This window comes from Ambystoma mexicanum, chromosome 6p, assembly GCF_040938575.1.
Source record: "Ambystoma mexicanum isolate Mex_15411 chromosome 6p, UKY_AmexF1_1, whole genome shotgun sequence".
Lineage (NCBI taxonomy): Eukaryota > Metazoa > Chordata > Amphibia > Caudata > Ambystomatidae > Ambystoma > Ambystoma mexicanum.
In genome coordinates, this window is record NC_090935.1 from 1007169317 (window position 1) to 1007189737 (window position 20421).

Genomic DNA, 20421 nt, shown 5'->3' on the forward strand with positions numbered 1-20421 from the left:
TAATGGTCCAGGATTCCACTGACTAGGGTCTTCTTGATCAGGCAGAGGAGCATGGTTTCACCAAGACTTCACTGCAGTTGTTACTGGCCAGCTACAGGGGTCAATCTTTGGCCGTAACATTCTGCTCTTCATTAAGGAGTTGGCTGAAACGATGTGAAGACATGCTTCAATGGTCCTCCTTTCATCCAAGATCTGGACTGAAAGCTAGCCCAGGTCCACCAATGGTAAGGATCTGTGCCATTCAAACTGGCAGTGGGTATCCTATCATGGATAGTCAATTGCCACAGAATCTTCCAAGCAACAGACATTCATCCGGATGTGTACTGGGACCAGACCGTTGCAGCCCCCACATCCAGGCTCGCACAAACTGCCTCTTTCCCCAGGAAAGCAGCAGCTTGAAGGCATGCTCCACCTGCCACATTAAGAATATCTATGCGGAAGACCAGCATGTACAGTGCATCTGTTGCCTGTACCCACAACACATCAACTTGTGTTCCATCTGCCATTCCTCCTCGAACAAGACCCTCCTGGGACCCCTCATATAAGATTGGGGGCTTGGCTCAACGAGAAGACGGTGGCCTCAGACTTTGCTTCCGTTCAGAGTTATGCTTGGCTCAGACACAGCAGGCCTCAGGATTTCTCTGTCTCTCTCCTCCCATTGGAAGCGGTTGAGGAGAGGACATGCCACCCATGCTCAATCTACACAGGCTGCAGCATTCGACATACCTAAGCCACCACGTAAAAAGCTGGAGCCCACAAAGATTGCGGTGACTGCTTTGTCAACTGCTCAAACAGTGACTTCAACTACTCTCAATGCATGAAGGCAACAACTTGATCGACAAAGCACCAGTCTGCATCCATCCCATATACATCCTCACACACCACTCTGACAACCTCATTGATGCCAAAAAGACCTTGGTCGACTACAGTCACCACTTCGATCACAAATCTTCCACTGTTTACTGCTGATGTCCGACCACTGGCCCCATCCGTTTCTTATTGCTCTTTTATGAAAGCAGCCTCTGTTTAGTTTACACTGGCTCATTAGGTCCCAACTGGTGCTTCTCAAATGCCCCCTGAGGAAATCCTGGAACATGTCATAGACACTGATTTCAGGGGCCCAGACAGGAGCGGTGTTGTCGGATGACTGGAAGGACTACTGCCAGTGCAACCATCCATCATGCAGCCGCTATGTACTCCTCGTGCTCCGGCTACTCCTCAGTCTGCACCTGGTCCCAGTCAACCAGAGGCACATTCTCCATCACTGGACTTCTTTTTTTTCTTTTTACTGCAGACTCTGATCTCAGAATTGCAATATAGGGTACGGTTTGTCTCACTACCTCCACATACCTTTCCCTGCTCCCCCAACTCCTAGACACTACAGCCATATCTGTTATCTTAGTGGCCTCCTGTTGAGCTCGCCTATTCCGAGACCGAGGATGACTCTTCTCAAGGTGCAGCCTCCACTCATACTATAACAGATGAGTTTTATGTCCTTGTACCAATGGATGGCGAACCTGATCCACCTCTTTGTGATTCCACACCTGACTTAGTTGGTACTTTTTTCTCTTACATCCAAGACTACTAGAATCTTTCATCTGCCTGAAGAACGGAGGAAGGAAGGCCTCCTGTACCCATGCAGGAAACGTGCACGGAAGACTATTGTCTCTTTGTACTCTGACCTCTGGGAGGATGGCTTCTAAACTATGAAATCCTTTCACGGCCTCTCTGAAAAAATACAGGTTCGAGAAGAAATTCAAGGCACCAGATTGCGCCCCCAATGGATGCTGTGGGCTGCCACCCACTGGAACGCACTGCCACCGCACATAAGAATGATTTAATCCCACCAAGCCTTCCGCAAAGCTATTAAAACCAAGCTCTTTGTATGAAACGTACCTGACTGCATTCTGTAACTGTACTATGAATATCATGCTTCACCTGTAACTATGCCTGTAGTTGTGTATCCATAAGACCTCTGGTTACCTGCATAACCGCTGAATTAAGAATCCAACATTTACTTGTAACAGCGCCTCGATGCCCACGGGCTGCAAGTGCGCTATACAAATGCAAATAAATAAATATGCAGGTGCTCAACATCACTGTCAACCTTTTTCCTCCCCATGTAGTGTTCCACCCGACTAAGAAGGGATGCATTTGGTTGGTGTGATATGTCCTCTGCAGCCATGACTATCAAAGCTGCCAACAGTTTGGTCATTAATAATAATATTCTGTCCCGTTATGACTGAGAATTGTGGTACAAGCTGGGCCCCATTCTGGATCTCTTGGCATCCGACAATGCAATCTGTTGCAGTGGACATCGCTGACGCCACTGTCAGGCAAATGGATAACTGGTGCTGCACTGACGGGGATGGCTGAATGCTACCAATGTACCTTCTGTAAGCGAGGATCTCTTTGGGCAAAAAGGTTGACGCACTCCAGGTCATCAAGGCTACCACTGCACAATCTTTGGGTACACTTCAGCAACGATGGGAGTACTTTTGTTCATGAAAGTCTTTCAAAATCCAACAGTAGACAGTCTTATCGATCAGTCTTGTAAGAGGATTCAATTCAACGCTACAGCTAAGTCAATGCCTAGTCTGGGATACTGATTGGAAACCCTTATTGATATATCTTTATGTCCAGTTCATGAGTTCTGGATGACTACCCCTATATAACACCCCTCTCTTAGAATCCCCCTGACCCCACTGAGCCAATAAATAGTTCTGTTTTGCAAGTTTAAAAGGTTTATTTGAGAAATAAAACAAAATATAGATACCACGCTTTTATAATAAATTAATAATCGATATCGCCCTTATAAATATAAAGTTAATCAACAAGGGGTAATCTGACACTAGCACACTTCTTTATAATCAATGAGGAGTTGGTGTAGGATGGATAAAGTAGCAAAAATACTTTTATGATTTCAAGGGAAAAGCAATGAGGAATAAAATGCAGTACAGAAATACTTGATATGATTTTAGCAAAAGATAAGATAATCACTTTTTCTCTGGCAATTCACCCCCCTCCCCTATGCAATGTACGAAATGGAAGGAGATGGAAAGAGGAGCACACAGTTCTCAGGAATGCAATTAAATACAATACGAAATTCAGTCCCCCCCCCCAGCAAGCTTAGAGGAAACAGGCAGGAGTTTGAAACACAGGCCCAAAATGCTTTTTAAATGTGATGGCAATGGATGGGAAAATGTGCCAATGATTTTAATTCCCTCTTGAGATTCAGGGTGAGTGGGAGATGCGTGTTGGTATTCGTTCAGGCTCACTTTAGCAATGCTCTGAGTTATTACCAAGTTGCAACAAATTTTAACAAAAGAAAGAATGGAGCTGCTATTTTGACCAGTGGAGAAATTGAGCCCAGATCGCGGTAAATTCGCGAGTGCGTGAATCGTGATTGTGGCAAAAGTATAAGGAGTAGGTTCGTTGTAAAGTCTAGATTCTAAGCTTTCAGATGAAAGTTGAATTTCGTTCCTAGCCCAACCGGTTCCAGAGATACAGACGATTAAATAAAGGTAGTTTTTCGGATTTAAAGTAAACTCAAAATGACAGGTGACAGCTTGCAGCTGCAGAATTGACAGGTGACAGTTGTGCAGCTTTAAAAATGACAGATGATACGATTTCTAGGAGGCAGTTCTACTTAGGTTAAAATAGTTTGGATTAGATTATTTTAACTAAGAGATTGGTTCTGCACAGTTCTGCTAGGTACCCACAATATAAATTTGAAATAGGCCTCGCCACGGATCTGGTCAGGTTTTGGACTGGACTCCGGTTCTGGTCTCGGCACTTCAGTGATCTGGGTCAGCTCTCTGGTTCTGCTCACAGCGGTCTGGGTCACTCTGGATCTTGGTCTGGTCTCTGGCAATTGTTCTTGGCAAAAGAATTCAAACAGCTTGCTGGAATAGTTGCAAATGATTTTAAGGTTGCTGAGGCCTGCTGAGAAGAGTTCTCAGTTTGTGGGTTTAGGCCCTTGCTTTAAGTTCTGAAGTAAAGTTCTGGTCTTTGGAGATTGATGGATTTGAAGTCTGGGTCTCTGGAAGTCGTTGGTCAGCATGCTCCGCAGCAAATGGAATTGAATGTCTCTACCTGTCTCAGCAGTCTCTTTTTATGTGTTTTGAAAATGGGTGTGTGCCAGGGCCTAGCTAAGCCTGCCCCTCTCTACTTATCATTGGCCCAATTCTCCCCTCTCCCATGATTGGGGGAAGGAAATGGATTGTCGTCATGAAGTCTGTTTATGGGTCAGAGGATCCTCCCCTGGTTAGTTTGCCCACAAATCTATATTTGATTCAAATACATCCTTCCCAGATATACAATTTGTTGAAATTACATGTGCACATGATATATTCCTTATGGTCCATGCTTGTCCGCTTCTGATCTTCCTGGGGGCTTGCATTAAAAAATGACAACATTTTGCGCTTTTTAACTGGTTTTGCAATATCGGACATTTACCCAAAATTACGCACATGTGCGCAAGGAGTATGGACATTAATTGATGAAGTGTCAGATTTTTAACATGCACACATTTGGAGTGAGACCCTATTTTCCGCTAGCAACCCCCCAGAATACACCACAGGGTCCTAACGCCTCTCAAAATGTTCACAGAAAAATCACAAAAATAATGAGATTACTTATATAATTCTGACAAGTCCGCACTATGAGTTATCTATCTTTTTAAAATTATGCTCTGGTCAAAAAGGGGTGTGGCTTCCCACATCACATGGTGGAATAACTGGTTTATCCACTTCCCCCAAGCTCAGCCGCTAGTAGAGGCACTGCCCCTCCCAGTTTCCCCTCAGAGGAAGCCACTTTACGGCCCCCCAATATAACATTTGCCTGAGTCCAGGACAGGCCTTTGTTCAACTCCCTGTAGTCCCCAGCTGCTCCACCCCTAATCTAATCAGAGAGGTGACAACTCCTTTTGGCAAGGGGAGTGGCTGAGCAGGTTTCAACTCCTGTCTGGGGTAGTTGTCAGGCAGAATCCAGTTTCATTAAGCCAGGTTTCAGCTAAATGTCACTTTTTGTTCCCAGTTTTCTACATTCAAATCAAACGGACAATTTTTACATATACATTAAATAATTACTTCAAGTCATTTCAGAATATAGTTTTACATTGTATCCACCTCTTAGCAAGTCTTTCCTTGGTCTGGTTTTGTTTCATTTGTGCAGTTTTACACAAACGTATGGTGGTTTTGAAACGCTGGCTTTCTGATAGTGGTGAGTACTGGTAATGCAACCATTTTTGGGATTAAGAAAATGAATTCCCCACAGTTCTGAGTTGCTTTTTTGGCAATCAGCATTGCCATTCCCAATGGTTTCAGGCTACTGTGTGTGTAGCCCACTGGTGGTTTTAGGCAGTGCCCTCCTGTGCTCACAACATAGGCAAAAATGGGTGGCAGCCTATTCTTCATGTTTTCCCTGTGCACTCTCTGGGGAGTTCTGGCCATCATGATGTTTTCCATGCCAGTACTGGACAGTTTTATGGTAGGGCTTGGATGCATGGGTAAAAACATCCCACAGTCTTATCTATCTAACACGTATCCATCCGGAGACGGATCGACGTGATTACTGCGCCCCGCAAACTACCAAATCTGAAAATCTCTAATTCGAAAATGTGTCCCTCACTGATCACCTAGATCACTTTCTCCTGCATCCCCCTACGTCACCATTTCAGAGTCGCACTTCTGTGACTGCTGCCGACTCCACTCTAACCTGTGGCGTCGGTTCCATCCCACTAACATAGGTCGGAGATGGTACCGCTTGGTTCTTTTTATTTTCTTTACTTTGTCCCCTGCCTTCAATCTCATGGAGCATTATGGAGTTTGTTTTCTTTCCCATGCCGAATGCGCATTCAGCATTCGTTTTTTTACCCGAAACATATGGAGAGACCTACAGGAACATGCACCAGTCTTATAGGGGCAACCAGCGGCAATGTGACTACTCCCAGACATGGTCAAGTCGGTAAGCGGGCCTCACCATATGGTGAGCTGAAATCCCCTTTGGGAGGGAGTCTTTCTCATTTCCTCACCGAGTGGTCAAACATCACCACAGGCAAGAAGGTACTGTCCTTAATCCAGCACAGCCATCTCCCAACGTTTCTCCATCCAAAAAGATAGAACCACACCTGTCTATGCTTCAATGCAAAGTCCTTGTGCTCCTATACAAAGGATCCATAGAACGTGTTCCTCACACTCAGTGGGGACATGGTGTGTATTCCAGGTATTTTTTGATATGGAAGAAGTCAGGCGGTTGGAGGCTTGATAAAGAACTTGGTCTATTTAACAAATTTGTCCATGAATACATTCAGAATGGTTGTTCTGCAACACTTCCTTCTGCAACTTCAACAGGGAGATTCCTGTCTTCACTGGACTTGGAGGCTGCATACTTCCGCGTTTCAATCCATCTGCGTCACATGTGTTAGGGGACTTTTCCTAAAGTGTCCCTTGGAAGTAAGATTTTAGTAAGTTATCCCAGTGTTTTGTAGATTCCCTCCCCAATTCTGTACTACTCAGAGACCTTGGTAAAGTGGCAGAGCAGTCAGTCTTATCTTAAGAGGAAGATGTGAGCTGTAGGTAAGTACAGTGAACCTAGCTAGTAATGCAATTGAAAGAAACACTTTTAAATGTATATTAAAATATAGATTTATTTTTACACATGATGCGCTTTTTTAATACTTAGCACAGTAAACCCAAACACTTAGGAATAATTTAGAATACTTTTCAAAGGCCACTGCTTAGTTTGTAGTAGCTCGCGTCTCACATTTGTTACAGCTTTTGACAGTAATGACAGTTCTATCGTATCATCGGTAATGACATGCACGCGTGAAATCTTTGCAGAAATACGGTGAAGACGTACACATATGAGCGTGACCTTTGGGAAGGAAAAGGGTTGGTTAGCGTTATACTAGCAAGGCTTAAGGTTCTAGAGGTGGTTTCTTCGCACAGGAAGTCTTTTGTTCCAAAACGCAACCCTAGCGAAAGGCAGTTCATAGAGGGCTCAAAGTCTTGACAAGCAGCGGAATACGAAAAGTTCCTGTGAATACTTTAAAGTTTCTTGTCTTCATGATGTAGCAAGTTTAAACCAATGTTGGAGACCCTATTAAGGACTCGCTAAAGGGACGCAAGCAGCAGCTTGAGTCTGAGTTAAGAGGGGGGGGGTACGATGGACCCCTCAATGTGCACTCCAACGCTCTGGAGCGACTTTACGGACCAAGGTAAGCAATACCTTTTTTCCCACAGGTCCTTGGGTTAGAAGACAAAATTGTGGCTAGATTCTCCTCGATGTGGGGGTGCTGGACCCGACCTCTGTCTTGTCATCAGACCAAGGAATCCAGGACAATGGAAAGGATCTCTCACCAGCAGTCTCGAGGAAGGACTTCTGGCACAAATTTCAGCAACTTCTCTGGTCACCCTGTGGTTTTGGCTCCTTTTCTGCAGCACAAACAAAGGACGTGATTCGCCTGGTCAATCTTCTTTGCTTCTCACAGTCCCACATTCTGCTGAGAGGTTCTGGGCGAGTTGGATTAGATATCTGGAGTGTCCTTCAGGGCTCAACAAAGACTTGCACGACTTTAGCCTTTCCACAACGATGCACTCGGAATGTGCAGCAGGTCTCCTGCCATTGGGGTTTCACAGCTCTGGAAACTCACCGGACCTCTGGGGATGGCTTGAATCAAAGTTCTGTTTGGGACTGGTTGTTCCCAGCAGTCAAAGGGAAGCAGCTGTCCTCTTCGGAGTTCCCCTCTCACACAGAAAACCGGGTCAGGATATCAGTGTTTGCTTCACAGTATTGCAAAGGGTCTGCAGGCATCTCTGGTCGTCGTCGTCTTTGGTTACTTCAGCTTCCAGTGGTCGACTTGCTTTTCACTCCAGGAGCCTCACGTTTTATACGCACTCACTCGTCTGTAATCTTCATCAGCAGTTTACAGAAAGGGGCGTTTGGCTGTCCAAACGGGACAGCCAGACCCCCAGTGGGAGCTTCTCATTCAGGCACTCTGGCTGACAAAGTACAGGGGGGTGGAAAACTCATCCCCTATTTCCTGCCTAGACACTATGGATCCAAGGCGCGGGGACACCCAAGGGTTTACATCAAAGGCAAAACACTCACACAGGCCTCCATCTGAGAATGGTAGAAGGGCTGACCAAGGACAACCATGCTAGAAATGTCAAAAAAGAAGGGAGGCCCGATGTTAGTACTTTGATGCCCCTATTGTGTACTACCAAGGCTATGGACCTAGCCTGCAGTAGAAAATCACTTGGTAGAACACGTCCACTGCCACCAGCCATAACTAGGAGATTGTCTATGTGACATAAAAAGTCACAGGAGCAGAGAGCAGGGGGATACTAAGCATCCCTTTGGCACTCCACATTAGGTGGTTGTGCCAATCTCTCAGATTATAACGTTTTAGGAGAGATGCTCATGAACTTATTTACAACAAGGGCTGACTAGGCCCAGGGTGGCAGATTGCTAGAGGAGCAGCATTTTATCGCAGTTTATTTTGAATTCATTTTCAATTTACTGGTTTTCATTTTTTAAATATAAAGCCAATTTTGTTGCCTGTCTGATGTACAGCACTGAGTAATGAGCTAGTAATTCCACTATGACAGCTAAAGTCTTTGATGGCCACACTTTTATATATACTTGATATTTACAAAAGCATTATTACAGTGACTTTATAAAAAAGAAAATGCGTACCAATCCCAGCATGCTTTAGCTATTAAGTGATTCTCATACAACTCTCAGAGACATATATGACAGATATAAAGCTCTTTGGTCATTTGTATCTTCCCAAAATACTCTTTATTATCCAAAACGGGAAAACCTCATTTACTTTATTGGTGGCCCTTCACATTAGTTATTTCTAATCAATACACACATGCACTGTGTTCAGCAATCACTTTTATCTTCAAGTACACTGCATGCAAAAATTTGGGGTTTTCCTACAGAGAAGGAAAGGTTAAAAATGATGTATCATTTTACAATATTAAATACGCGCCTATGCTCAAGTCAAGCAGAGAGTTCCCACAGGTGGCATTAAAATTATGAGAAGCAAGCACTCATTTTCCTCCTTAGCCCAACATTTCAGAGGTCTGTGGCCGCCCAAAAGGTGCACATGGAATAGATCATAGAGAAGTTAAAATGGTGAAGAGTAAATCTGAATGCGCAAGTGACCTGTGAAAGGATACCAAAAACCATAAAGGTGTGAACACAAACTGTGTGCCAAAGGTACATCGTGTTTCACAGCTGTAAAGGTGTCCTGTAAAGATAACCATTCAGCCATCTTTGGATTGTACAGTCGAACCAACTCTACTGAGTTAACAATTTAAATTGCCTTAAACGCAAGCTGGCGAACCCATCGTCTAAACCACACCCACAAAGGTGACATTGTGCTGTAACGCCCGATCCATTGCTCAGTTTTACTCCTTGGAGTGTTGGGTACTTTTGAATAATTACTCAAGCAGGAATGATTTAAACAGTATGTACCACTTCATTTGTTATGAAAGGCTCCTGCATTGTGCAGTTACTATGAATGTTGTTGCTTCCCACACATGAATGTCTAGGGTTGCCCTTATACAGTACTCTGTCAGAATGTACAGCCAAAGATTCTGGTATCCTTAAATTACTGAATCCCCCAAAAAAACCAGGAAGAAATTACCACATTTTGTGGGCTGATTTTCTTTTCAACATGTTGGTACATTTTTATTAAAATATAGGGTGGGCTAAGGGTATTAGTTAAGGTAGGGAGATGAGGAGGCTTGCGGGGGTCTCAACGCCACCCCCCTCGCATTATAAAAAAAAGTGCAAAAAGCAAGTAGGAATTTTTGTTTGTCGACAAACAAAAATAAAGTAATTTCTCCATTTGTTTAAAATTTGGTTACTTCATGGACAAACAAAGATTCCAAGAACCTTCTCCATCTGCCTTTATTCAACGGAGGTGTTTATGCCCAGGCAGCGTTTACAAACTTCACTTGTGATTTTGCCATATTTGAATGGCATTCTAGTCCAAGGGATTGGAGATACATCGGCAGCAGCAGTTAACTTGCCTTATTCCCATTTTGCCCCCTGCTAACACTATAGCTGTAACCATGAGGAGGGGGTTGAGTAATTTGTATTCAACATTATTTTAAGATGTGCGTGTACCACTTGCATATATTTCATGTATGTAAACATTGCCAATTGATCAGACCGGATGTAGAAATGTAGTTGTGTTGCATTATTATTACAGACCAGTGTAGGTGCTTCTCATAGTGACAGCAGGCAATTTGTGAGGGAAACCAGATATTTGCATTGAAACCAGAATTCCTCGTTCTCTCACTTGTGTCCAGTTGGCAGACTGCTTATGTTCTTATTGCTTCCTCTAAAAGATTGTTTTCGGACATAACTGAAAGTAGACTATTAGTTGTAACAATTACCTCTAGTGCACCCAACTGTAGAACACCCTACCTTCTCCAAATCTTGGGCAGCTGAGATCTGAAAACACACTCCACTAACCTGACCTAGAAGATAACCGTCTTGAATTAACATAGTAGAATCAGTAACTTTCTAATCTCTGCAACCTTAAACGCATCCTTATAATGTTATGGAGTCACTGCCTATAAGGAGCTGTGGGCCGCAATAGTAAAACAGACTCCTTTAAGAGTTATGGAGAACAAATAAACTCCATAGGACACCTAAAATACAAAGAATAGAGTTAGAAAAGACAGAGGAATGAACGAGTGAAATAAGGCTCTTTTAATAAGGCGTGAAATAAGGTGAAATAGTGAAATAAGGATCTGAAATAAGGCAGGATTAAAGAAAAGGGTCCAGCAGAAAGTGCTGGGGGTATCACTTGGAGTGGATGAAGCATAGAAATGATAAATCTCTGTAGCAGCGCGTTCCTCTAGTTCAGTCGAAGGCTGGAAGTGTTAGGGAAGAATTGATGTAGTAACCCTGTGGGAGATTACACAACCCTTGTCCTCTTGGTATTGGGTAACCCACCTTTTGGTATAGGCTTGTACTACACAAGTTGGTAGTGTGACTGAGCAGCCAGGCCTATATCAAGATGGGTAAATGTGAGCTGTAGCGGTGAAATCCACCAATACAAGTAGCCAAGTAACACTTACGGTTTTTGTTATAAATAACTATTTAACAGTAGTTTTTAAATGGAGGTATACGAATTGTTAGAATGTCAGTTGTTCGAATAACAATTGACCTTCTGCACAATTGACCGAATTTAAACGGTCAATTAGGATATATATGCGAGGGGAAACCCCCCTCGGCCCCCACCCAATCCAATCCCCACCCCAAATCCCCTCCCAATCCCCTTATATCATTATTACACCAACCCATAATATATATTAAAATGACCATACGGTCAATTGTGCAGAAGGTCAATTAGGACCCCTATTATTCGAACAATTGTAAACTAACAATTCGGATAATACCTTTTTAAATAAGCATTCTTTTAAAAGGGCAATATATGTAGCAATCAAATCCACTTAAAAATACTTTTCCAGGATCAACGCAAAGTTAGTAGATACTCTTTAGAGATGCTTCTCACACACTTCCTACATCCTGAGGTAACTACACTAACTAGGACAGTATTGCATTTATATAGCACTAGTGCACTTTGTAGATTCTGAGGTTGGTAGAAAGGTAAGGTTAAGGGAAGGAAAAAGGTTAAACGGGTTCTCAGAGCATGTGAGCACTTAAATCTTCAAATGAAGTCTAGATAAAAATGTTTCCCAGCAATAATAGTTAAAAACTAAGTTATCACCTCTGAGGGACAGTAAATGTCAGTCAAGTGGACTAGAAGAGTCTGCAGGGAGCCAGTACAGTCAAAGTCAATTGGAGCAAAGTCTATGGAGCTGAGGCACTTCTTAGATCAGTCTTGCACAAAGGTAGAGAGTTTGTTGAAGAAAAGTTATTGTAGGTTCACAAGCTGTTACACTTGTGAAGGGTAGAGCTGAAATCAACTCTAGCAAAGCAGCTACTGCAAGTCTCAACTGAGAAGAGCAAAGCTACAGACACTGAGGTAAGTACTCAAAGTCAGAACAGTACCTTTGGTTAGAAGAATAGTGGTTCAGCTGGCTTCTGTCTGGTTGCAGCGATGCAGACCCTGGGTTCCTGGGCCTCTGGGCCTCCATTGTGGGTACAAGCGGGAGGACGTCTGGGGTCTCCTGCAGCAGTAATTCGGAGGTTGGCGACCGCTACGGGCTCTTTTCAGATCATCTGCACTTTGCTGTTTCAGCGCGAGGTAAACAACACCACTGCCTATCTTGGATACCGGTTGGGTCACTCATTGATTCCTGCACTCTGGTGAGGGGACTCGAACTCTGGTCATCCTGCTTCTGGAGTGTCCTGGGGAGACTCCTGGAGCTTCTGGCCAGATCAGACGTTGCACTTGAGTACAGATTTCTCGACCCCTGGCATGCAGTTCCTGCAGCAACAAAGAAGTACAGCCATTCAGGGAAGGTGGTCCATTGGAGTTCGTCTCTGGGTTAGTTGGCCCCACTAAACCAAGGGGGAAGAAGTCCCTTCCGGAGCTTCTCTTGTCGATTTGAAAAAAGGAGTTTCAGCACAGCAGCAGGGCTTCACTGGTCAGTTCAACGGCCCAGGAGTGTTGGGTAAGATTTTCATAGAAATGGTTATCTTTCTGACCTGTGTCCACCCTAGAACTTTTTGCTTTACTGGTGGGATATTTTTCCTTAATACCTCTGAGTGCAAACCTTTTTCCACAGCCTCAATCTTTTACTCTTTTTATGGGTATCATTTTTTAGACTCTCCATAGTTTCTTTCTAAAGTTACCCGCTTTAACAACTTTTTGGCAATAAGTGCCTGTTGTTGCTGGGTTGCCCTAGGGGCTCCCCTTTTAACTTTCTCTGCCTAAACTTGAGAGAACTACAGTTAACAAGAGTAGAAAGGATCTTTGAATCCCTTTTACATTTTGTTATGTGAAACAAGCACACCTTATGTGGATTGATGGGGAAGATGCAACGTATCCCCTTTCACAGGAACACTGTAACAATTCTGTTACAGGGACAAGCTTACCTTCAATGGCTGGTGGCAGTGATACCTTGCATTAATTTGGTGCACCTTTACCGCGAGCTGGGTTCACACCTGCAGTAAAGGCACCTAAGGGTGCTCATTTTCCCAAAATGGCCCTGTCCTCTTTTATTTATTTATTTATTTATTTATTTATTTATTTATTTTGACATTTTGTTTCTTGTCCTTTCTTGTTCCTTCCCCTGACATCCAGGGTGGGAAATTCCTTTGTGTGATTTTTATCTCCAGCGGGTGTTCCCTGCACTACCCGCCCATGCTCCAGTCAGTCTGTGAAGGCAGGAAGCGAGGGAGAAGTCCAAAAGTCTGCAGCCCTTTGTCTTCCTCTTTGCCTGAATGGGGACAACTCCCAGTGGGGGGCTGGCTGTCCTGATTCGACAGCCAAGCCTCCCCTTCTTGTAAAATGCAGGGAGAGAATGCAGCAGTTGTGTTGTAATTCCTGTTAAATACTGCGAACCTGGAAGCTTAAGACCAGTCGACCACTGGAACTGAAACCGAAGAGGATGATTAAGGAAAAGCTGCTGAGACTATTTCCAGCGACCGGAGAACCTGCTGTGTAACCTGAGCCTGCTGTAGCCCTTCCAATTGACCTGGGGATTCGGAGGACGACCCAGACCCTGGTGAGACCCACTAGACTCAAGAAGACCTGCATTTTGAGCCATCCCACATGTTGGTGCGACCTTGCTGGGCTGCAATACCCCAATACCCTGGGACCTCGAGCCATTGTGCGGTGCATGGTCTTCCGAATCTCACAGAAAATTCGTGGGCATCCTGGTGTATCTCCAGAGACGCGAATCGAGCCCGAAAAGTCCCCTCGACAGAGTGCTGGACCATTGTAGCAATGAGAATTCAACTGCGACTTTCTGTCTTCTGTTCTCCTGTAAAAGGCACCAAATCCGCAGAACCACATTCAGCTGTGAGGACAACCTTGCCTAGAGCCTTCTCCATTGATCCCTGCTGCAAAGTTCCTTCTGAGGTCTTGTTTTCAGTCACCACAGCAAGGAATCCACTGACTGGGTATTTGGCTGCAGATCCTGAATTCCTCCTGCTGCAAAATCTTCTTTAATGCTGAGGTACTGTTGTTGGCTTGGGAATGCACTTACTTTTGGTCTTTTAGGATTTCTGTGTAGGTGTGGGGTGTTTTCTGTGATGGGGAGGCCTCTTATTGAGTGGGTCCAGTCCCACTGCTAGAATCCTGCTACGGTGTCTTCTACGAAGCCCCGGACCCTCTTCCAACTCTAGAAGTACTCACCTGTTTGCCCCGTCTTCCTAATGAACTCTGACTTTTGCTACTTTAGAACCTATTCTGACCCTGTTGGTCACTAGATCGTAGTGACGCTCCTTCTGCCACTGAACACTCATGCTTCAAGAACCAGGGAAAGACTTTGTTGGGATTGCGCCTTTTGCCCAGAAAAGAGAATACGTGTTTAAAAGTTACTTACTTGTAAAAGAGTTGGTTGGTTGGTAACTTTAACTCTGAGTGAACAGTAACAAAAGTTCCTACTTATCTTGGATGTGTGATGCACTATTCCCAAAAGTATGGTTAACATCTTCCTTTCCTTAAAAACAGTTTTGCCATTCTAATAGAAATTAGATGTGAGGGTATTTTACTGGCCTGTGATTTGGTGATGCCTCTTCCCAAAAGTAATGTTGGTTTCACCAGATTATTCCTGTTAGGATAATTGTATGAGTAGCCTGTGCAGAATAAGTCTGCCATTAGTCTTGCCTACCTAGAATAACCTTGAGTCATTCAGTAGAGTGGAACATTGGGTTTTGCTTGGGGTTTGCTTTCCCTGTGCTGTTTAGACAGACTCAGAAAGAATGTGTGGTTCAAACTGTCCCCCCATAAGTCATACATAAGATATTTGTATAACTGGGGTGAATGAAAGAATGGCGCTAAAACTAGGAAAGCAGACAAGATGCACAAAGAAATCTGACAGTAGGACAAATTACCAAGGCATGGATAGTATGGCTTAGAGTGGAATAAAGATAAAAGGGTCAGAATGGGTAGGCTGTGTGTTTCTATAGGATGGGAAATACTCAGTCCACTCTTGAGTTTTGGTATTTTGGAACAATCAGGTCTGGTCACCGCACGCCGGGCGCTCCTTACAGCAAATAGCTGGGCAATTCTGGTCACTGGCTGGCACAGGTACAGCTGGATGCAGTTAGTGGGCAGCAAGCCGGTCTGGTCACAGGATGCTAAAGGTACCACAGCTTTTCCCCCTGATTAATGGGATTTTAGTGGGATTTCTAGATCAAGGCCTTGCTGTGATGGGTCAGCTATGCTTTGGCCTGGCAGTAGAATCTGGCAAGATGGATGTAGAAGATCAGGAACGCAGGCGCTGGAAATTCAGGAGAGAGTCTGTCTAGAGTCCTGTCAGCCACCCTTTATGTAAAGCATGTTGACGTCACAATTATATGGTTGGGCAGGCTAAGCTGAGTACGCCCCTAGACAACTGGATTGGTCAGGGGGTATTGTTACCGCCTTCTTAACTGATTGGACTCTTAGAGACATGACGTCCGATTTATGATGTGGGTTTACTATGTACAGAACCTCCCACAGTTAATTTTGCCACAACCCAGTTTTGACATAAATGGCAAATTTTTACAGTTGTGGCATCTTAACAAATCACATGGGCAGATTACATATTGTATGTAGAGCATGGCAGTCCAATTCTCACAGTTGTAGGACCTTGTTTTGTTCGTCGTTTTGAGTGAGAAATTTTCGGCCTAAAATTCTATAACTCTATACATGTTTATAGATTATAATAAGGCATATCAGTATTAAATTTCACAATGGCACCATGTACACTTTCCTCAGAATGTCCACTTCTCTGCCATTTCTGTTCCCAACATGGCAGTGAAAGCTACCACGTCTTAAACTAAAAACCACAATTACATTTAAACTTAACTCTTTACATTTTTCCGAAGTCCTGTTGCAAAGATAAGTCTTAACATTTTATTAATAACAGTCTTTGGAAACAAATTGGGCGGGCATTTGTCCTTCACTTGGCCTATTTTTTTTCTCAGCTAAAACCAACTGTCATTTCAGCCCAGGGTGTGGATGGGGGTTTCCCAGTTTGAATGTTTATTGCCACTTCTCCACTTCACAGGTTGGTGTCCCAGAATTTCTATTGTAAGAAGCCTCAGCCCAGACAAGTCTGCCAAGGTAGCAATTATCAAAGAAAAGGATTCCTAATTAGGAAACCTGCGTCCCCTGCACACTTTTAAATGGCCGAAGCCTAAAGTAGTATTAATAGGGCACAAGTCTAATATCAGAATCCTCATCAAAGACGGAATAAACTGTATAGACTGTCCTGTATTGGAAAAAACAATATAGGGTATTCATTCAGTAATTTGTTGTCACCCTATAACATGGAGTACATTTTAAATATAGCAAATATACCATTTGACAAGTTATAATTGTAAGAAACAATGTACATCTTTATCAGTTGCAAATGGGCCAATGCGTTTCGAGTAAGTATCACTCTTCATCAAGGGCAAAAATTCATTTCCATTTAATTTCTATAAAAAGAAAAACATTATATATGACTGTCTTAATGATGCATGTTTATCTACTACAATCATGAACTTGCCAGAGATTATTCCAAATAATATACATATATAAATCATTTGAAAAAGAGTTTTAACATAAGAGGTTGTGCACATTACAATGGATATATGCAATCAAGTAAATGATGCATCAAAATGAGTGGTTATCTTCAAATATTAATTCCACAGATATATACTCCTGTATAATTTTATAATTGGCATATTTTAATGTTGGCTGAAATGAGACACTCGGATGGATGGGGTGCTCAATCAGAAATGTGTCATGTTTACATAGAACTAGGATGGCTATTGGTATAATACATAGGTAGCCTTTCCTGCTAAAACCATAAGTAATGACACAACAGTAATATACAAAGCCAGGGATACATCCAGGGATACATCAATCCCGAATGAAAGTTCAAATTCTGGCACTCTGTCTCCCTCAATCCTGCCTATTCTGCCTCAATCCTTCCCCTCCTATAAGTTTCCCTCCATCCCCTCTTAATGTGGTCTCTTCCTCCTTTCCTCTCCTGTCCATTCTATGGGTGTCTCTCGCCTGTTCTCAAACGCTTTAACTCTCCTTCTGCTCTCTTCTCAGCTATCGAACATGTCATTATTTTCTAGGACCCTTGTTTTCCTTCCCGTGTTTTTCTCCTCTCTCCTCATTCTGTGCTTCTTTCCACCTACCTCATTGCGGTCTTCAGCTTTACCTAATTTATGTTGGACCTGTTAGTTTGAAAAATGTTTACATGCTCCTTAACCCACAGCAATCCTTCTGGATGGAACATGTCACTGGGAGAGGCAAGGGGTTAACGCGTCTGCTTCAGTCTGCAAAAGAAAGTAAACCTGCCTTGGACCTTTCTGCGTTGTTTACTTTCTTTATCTGGAGCACTCTTTTATAGAAAGAAGGCAAATGCAAAGCCAGTGCTTGTCGTAGGAGAGCCGATTAACAGCCAATCTGTGTTTATCAGCTCCGTTACGTCAAGCTCAGACTTTTAATTTTGCATTTCAGCCGTGTGTATCTTTCAAGAAATAAATGCAGCACCACGCAGTGTTTATTTCGTTGGAGTGCCCGGACAATAAGGCAGTGCTTGCCACAACACCTGCGATAAACTCTAATTGGTGGTCTGTTGATATTCAAGCTGATGGATTTGCGCCATGCCTCACCATTGGGGTGCACCCCACAGTTTGAAGAACACTGCCATAGAGAGTATATGCAGGAATCTGTGCATATGCTCACAAAACCCTAGTGTAAAGATACACTTGTACATTCCCAGGAGGCTCACTTAGTTCTGTGTAACTGTCTTTCTTTCTCCAACATTCCACCTCGAAAGGATACCACTTTTCACTACTCTACGCAAAGAATAAAACTATACCATATTCCCAAGCCCCAGAAGACTAAACGTTACTCATCCCGTAATAGTCTTTCTGGTGTCTAGCTCTTTTTTTGAATTGGGTGCATCCAAACAACCCTAGAAGATTTACAGGAAACAGAGGAGAGTGCAGGTAATCATGCCACATTAATCCAAAGCCAACCTGCTAAACATATGGGTACCTGCACACACAGGGTATGTATACTCTTGACGGGAATGCCCCCGGTGACACCTGCATTTACTTTTGAAATAGTGTTTGGTCTGGAGTATTACAAATTGACTAAGTGGAGGAATATGCAGAGCATGCAATTCTAAAGATTTTTGAGCGCTAGCAAGATTATTATTGGTAAATCGCGTTCATCATGTAATTTTCACGGTATAGAATAAATTGTCATTAGCGAAGTTACAAGTAATGTTTATCTGAGTGGTGTAAAAAATACATTTGAAAAAAGATTTCTACTAACTAGTTTATATTTTGTATTTCCCCTCAGGCATTGTGTAATGACAAGATCTATCCAGGGCTTGAGTTGTTTGGAAAAGGATATGGGAAGAACAATGAACCACTGCGTGGTTATCTTCTTACATTTTTCATTGCACTTGCATTCATCTTAATCGGTTGGTAACTTGCACTATACTTAATGTGCTATTCATATTCATTTTATCCACTGTTAAAACCGTTCACTGAAAGCAAATGTCAAAATGCTATATATAAATTATAAATAGATTTGATGTTTATTTAGATGTGCTTGTTAAATGAAAATAGTCTCAAATTTGCTAGTGTTTTAACCAGTTAAAATGGTGATACTGTGCTGGTTTTTTTTTCAAACTCTCTAAGAAAATATTGTCTAGCTGTGCAGTTTGTGCAATCTATGCATGCACATTTAGATGTGTTCATAAAATTCTTTCTAACGGATTGTCCTCCCACGGATTCCTCATCTTCGATGTACTGATATTCTGCTTGCAGTTTCTGAAACTTTTCAACAGCCATAGGTTCTGTCCATCATCGGGTCGATGTCTCTCGGAGGCTTCCATCCCGCACTCGGATGTGACGTTGACGGTATAAATAGCACCCACTGCACTTGTTGCCTCAGTTTTTCCAGACGCACAGCATGCTTTGGAACGGTTTGACTAGCCTCAGCGATTCTTACTTAGTTACTATTTCTTCAAATAGGTCTACCCTGAAAACTGGGCTTGAGGTCTGCGGACTGTGATTCAAAGATCACAGATCTGCACAGGATATACCTTGAAGTCTCTCGGTAAGGAGCATGAAGTCAACTACTGTGGCTCCTGACAGTCAATGACTAGCAAGTCCTTGACGGAGAGGAAGTCTAAACTCGCCCTAGGTTGATGTGTCTAAATCCCTATCCTCTACTGTTGGGGAGATGTATAATTTTTATGCTTCATCCGCTCTCCTAGTGAGACCCCAGCTCTTTTTGCTGGACTTCTGTATCTTTTTCTTTCAGTCCTGAATGAGTGGAGTCTTTTTCCAAACATTCTGATTTGCTCTGACTTTTGGAACTCTCGTCTGTGATTTACCTTTACTATGGACTCCACTTTCCTCCATATGTCTTTAAAGGCATCTGTTTTGAACTTTTGCAGCACACATCTCCTTATGGGCAGTGTTACTGGGAATCTTTTGGATTATTTCTTTAACCTCGAGTAACTACAGTTCTTAAGGATAGAGAGATACTTTGTATCCCTCCTAAAACATATTCTATGAGAGATTAGCACACACCACCTTATGTGGAGTACTAAGGGGATACCTAATATACCCCTTCCCTTTGCTCCTGTGACATTTTAGTCACATAGACGACCTAGATATGGCTGGTGGCAGTGGACATGTTCTGACAACTAGTGTGGTGTTTTTTACTGCAGACTGCATTCATAGTCTCGGTTGTTCACAATACGGTCACCAATGTTCTAACTTGGTGGCTTCGTACTTGTTTTCACCATTTTTAGCGTGGTTGTTCTTTGTTAGCCCTTCCATTCTGGGAGGGGGACGTGTGTGTGTGTGTGTGTGTGTTTTTGCCTTTCCAAGGAGCCCTTGGGTGTCTCTACCTAGACTCCAGTGTGTCTGAGCAGGCACGAAGTGGGGGAGGAGTTGTTCACTCCACTGCTTTTTGTCTGCCTGAGTGGAACCAGCTCCCACTGAGGGTCTGCCTGTCCTGACTGGACAGCCACTCGCCCCTTTCTGTAAACTGCTGAGCGATTGCAGAGGAGTTTGTGCTGAAACTGAATAAAAGGTGAGGTTCCAGAGGTGAAAGGCAAGTAGACCACTGGAAACGGAAGTAATCGAAAAGACGACCAGAGACGATGGCAGACCATTTGCAACAGTGAAGAGACCACTGCTGCAGACTGACCAAAGATGTTGAGGAAATCCGTGCTGGCGGTCCTCTCGAGACTGCAACAGACTTCCACTTCAGAGTCCACCCTCTCGTCACCAGAGCGT

At 43.3% G+C, this 20421-nt stretch overlaps 1 protein-coding gene across 2 annotated transcripts in view; it reads left to right on the forward strand.

Annotated features, from left to right (window-relative positions):
• Nucleotides 1-20421, forward strand: part of SLC12A2 (solute carrier family 12 member 2) — a 908845-nt gene that overhangs the window by 348733 nt on the left and 539691 nt on the right. For both annotated transcript variants that reach the window (XM_069625621.1, XM_069625620.1), the window contains exon 12: nucleotides 18464-18587. In XM_069625621.1, coding sequence (XP_069481722.1) covers nucleotides 18464-18587 — 124 coding nt within the window. The remainder of the gene's footprint in view (nucleotides 1-18463; nucleotides 18588-20421) is intronic.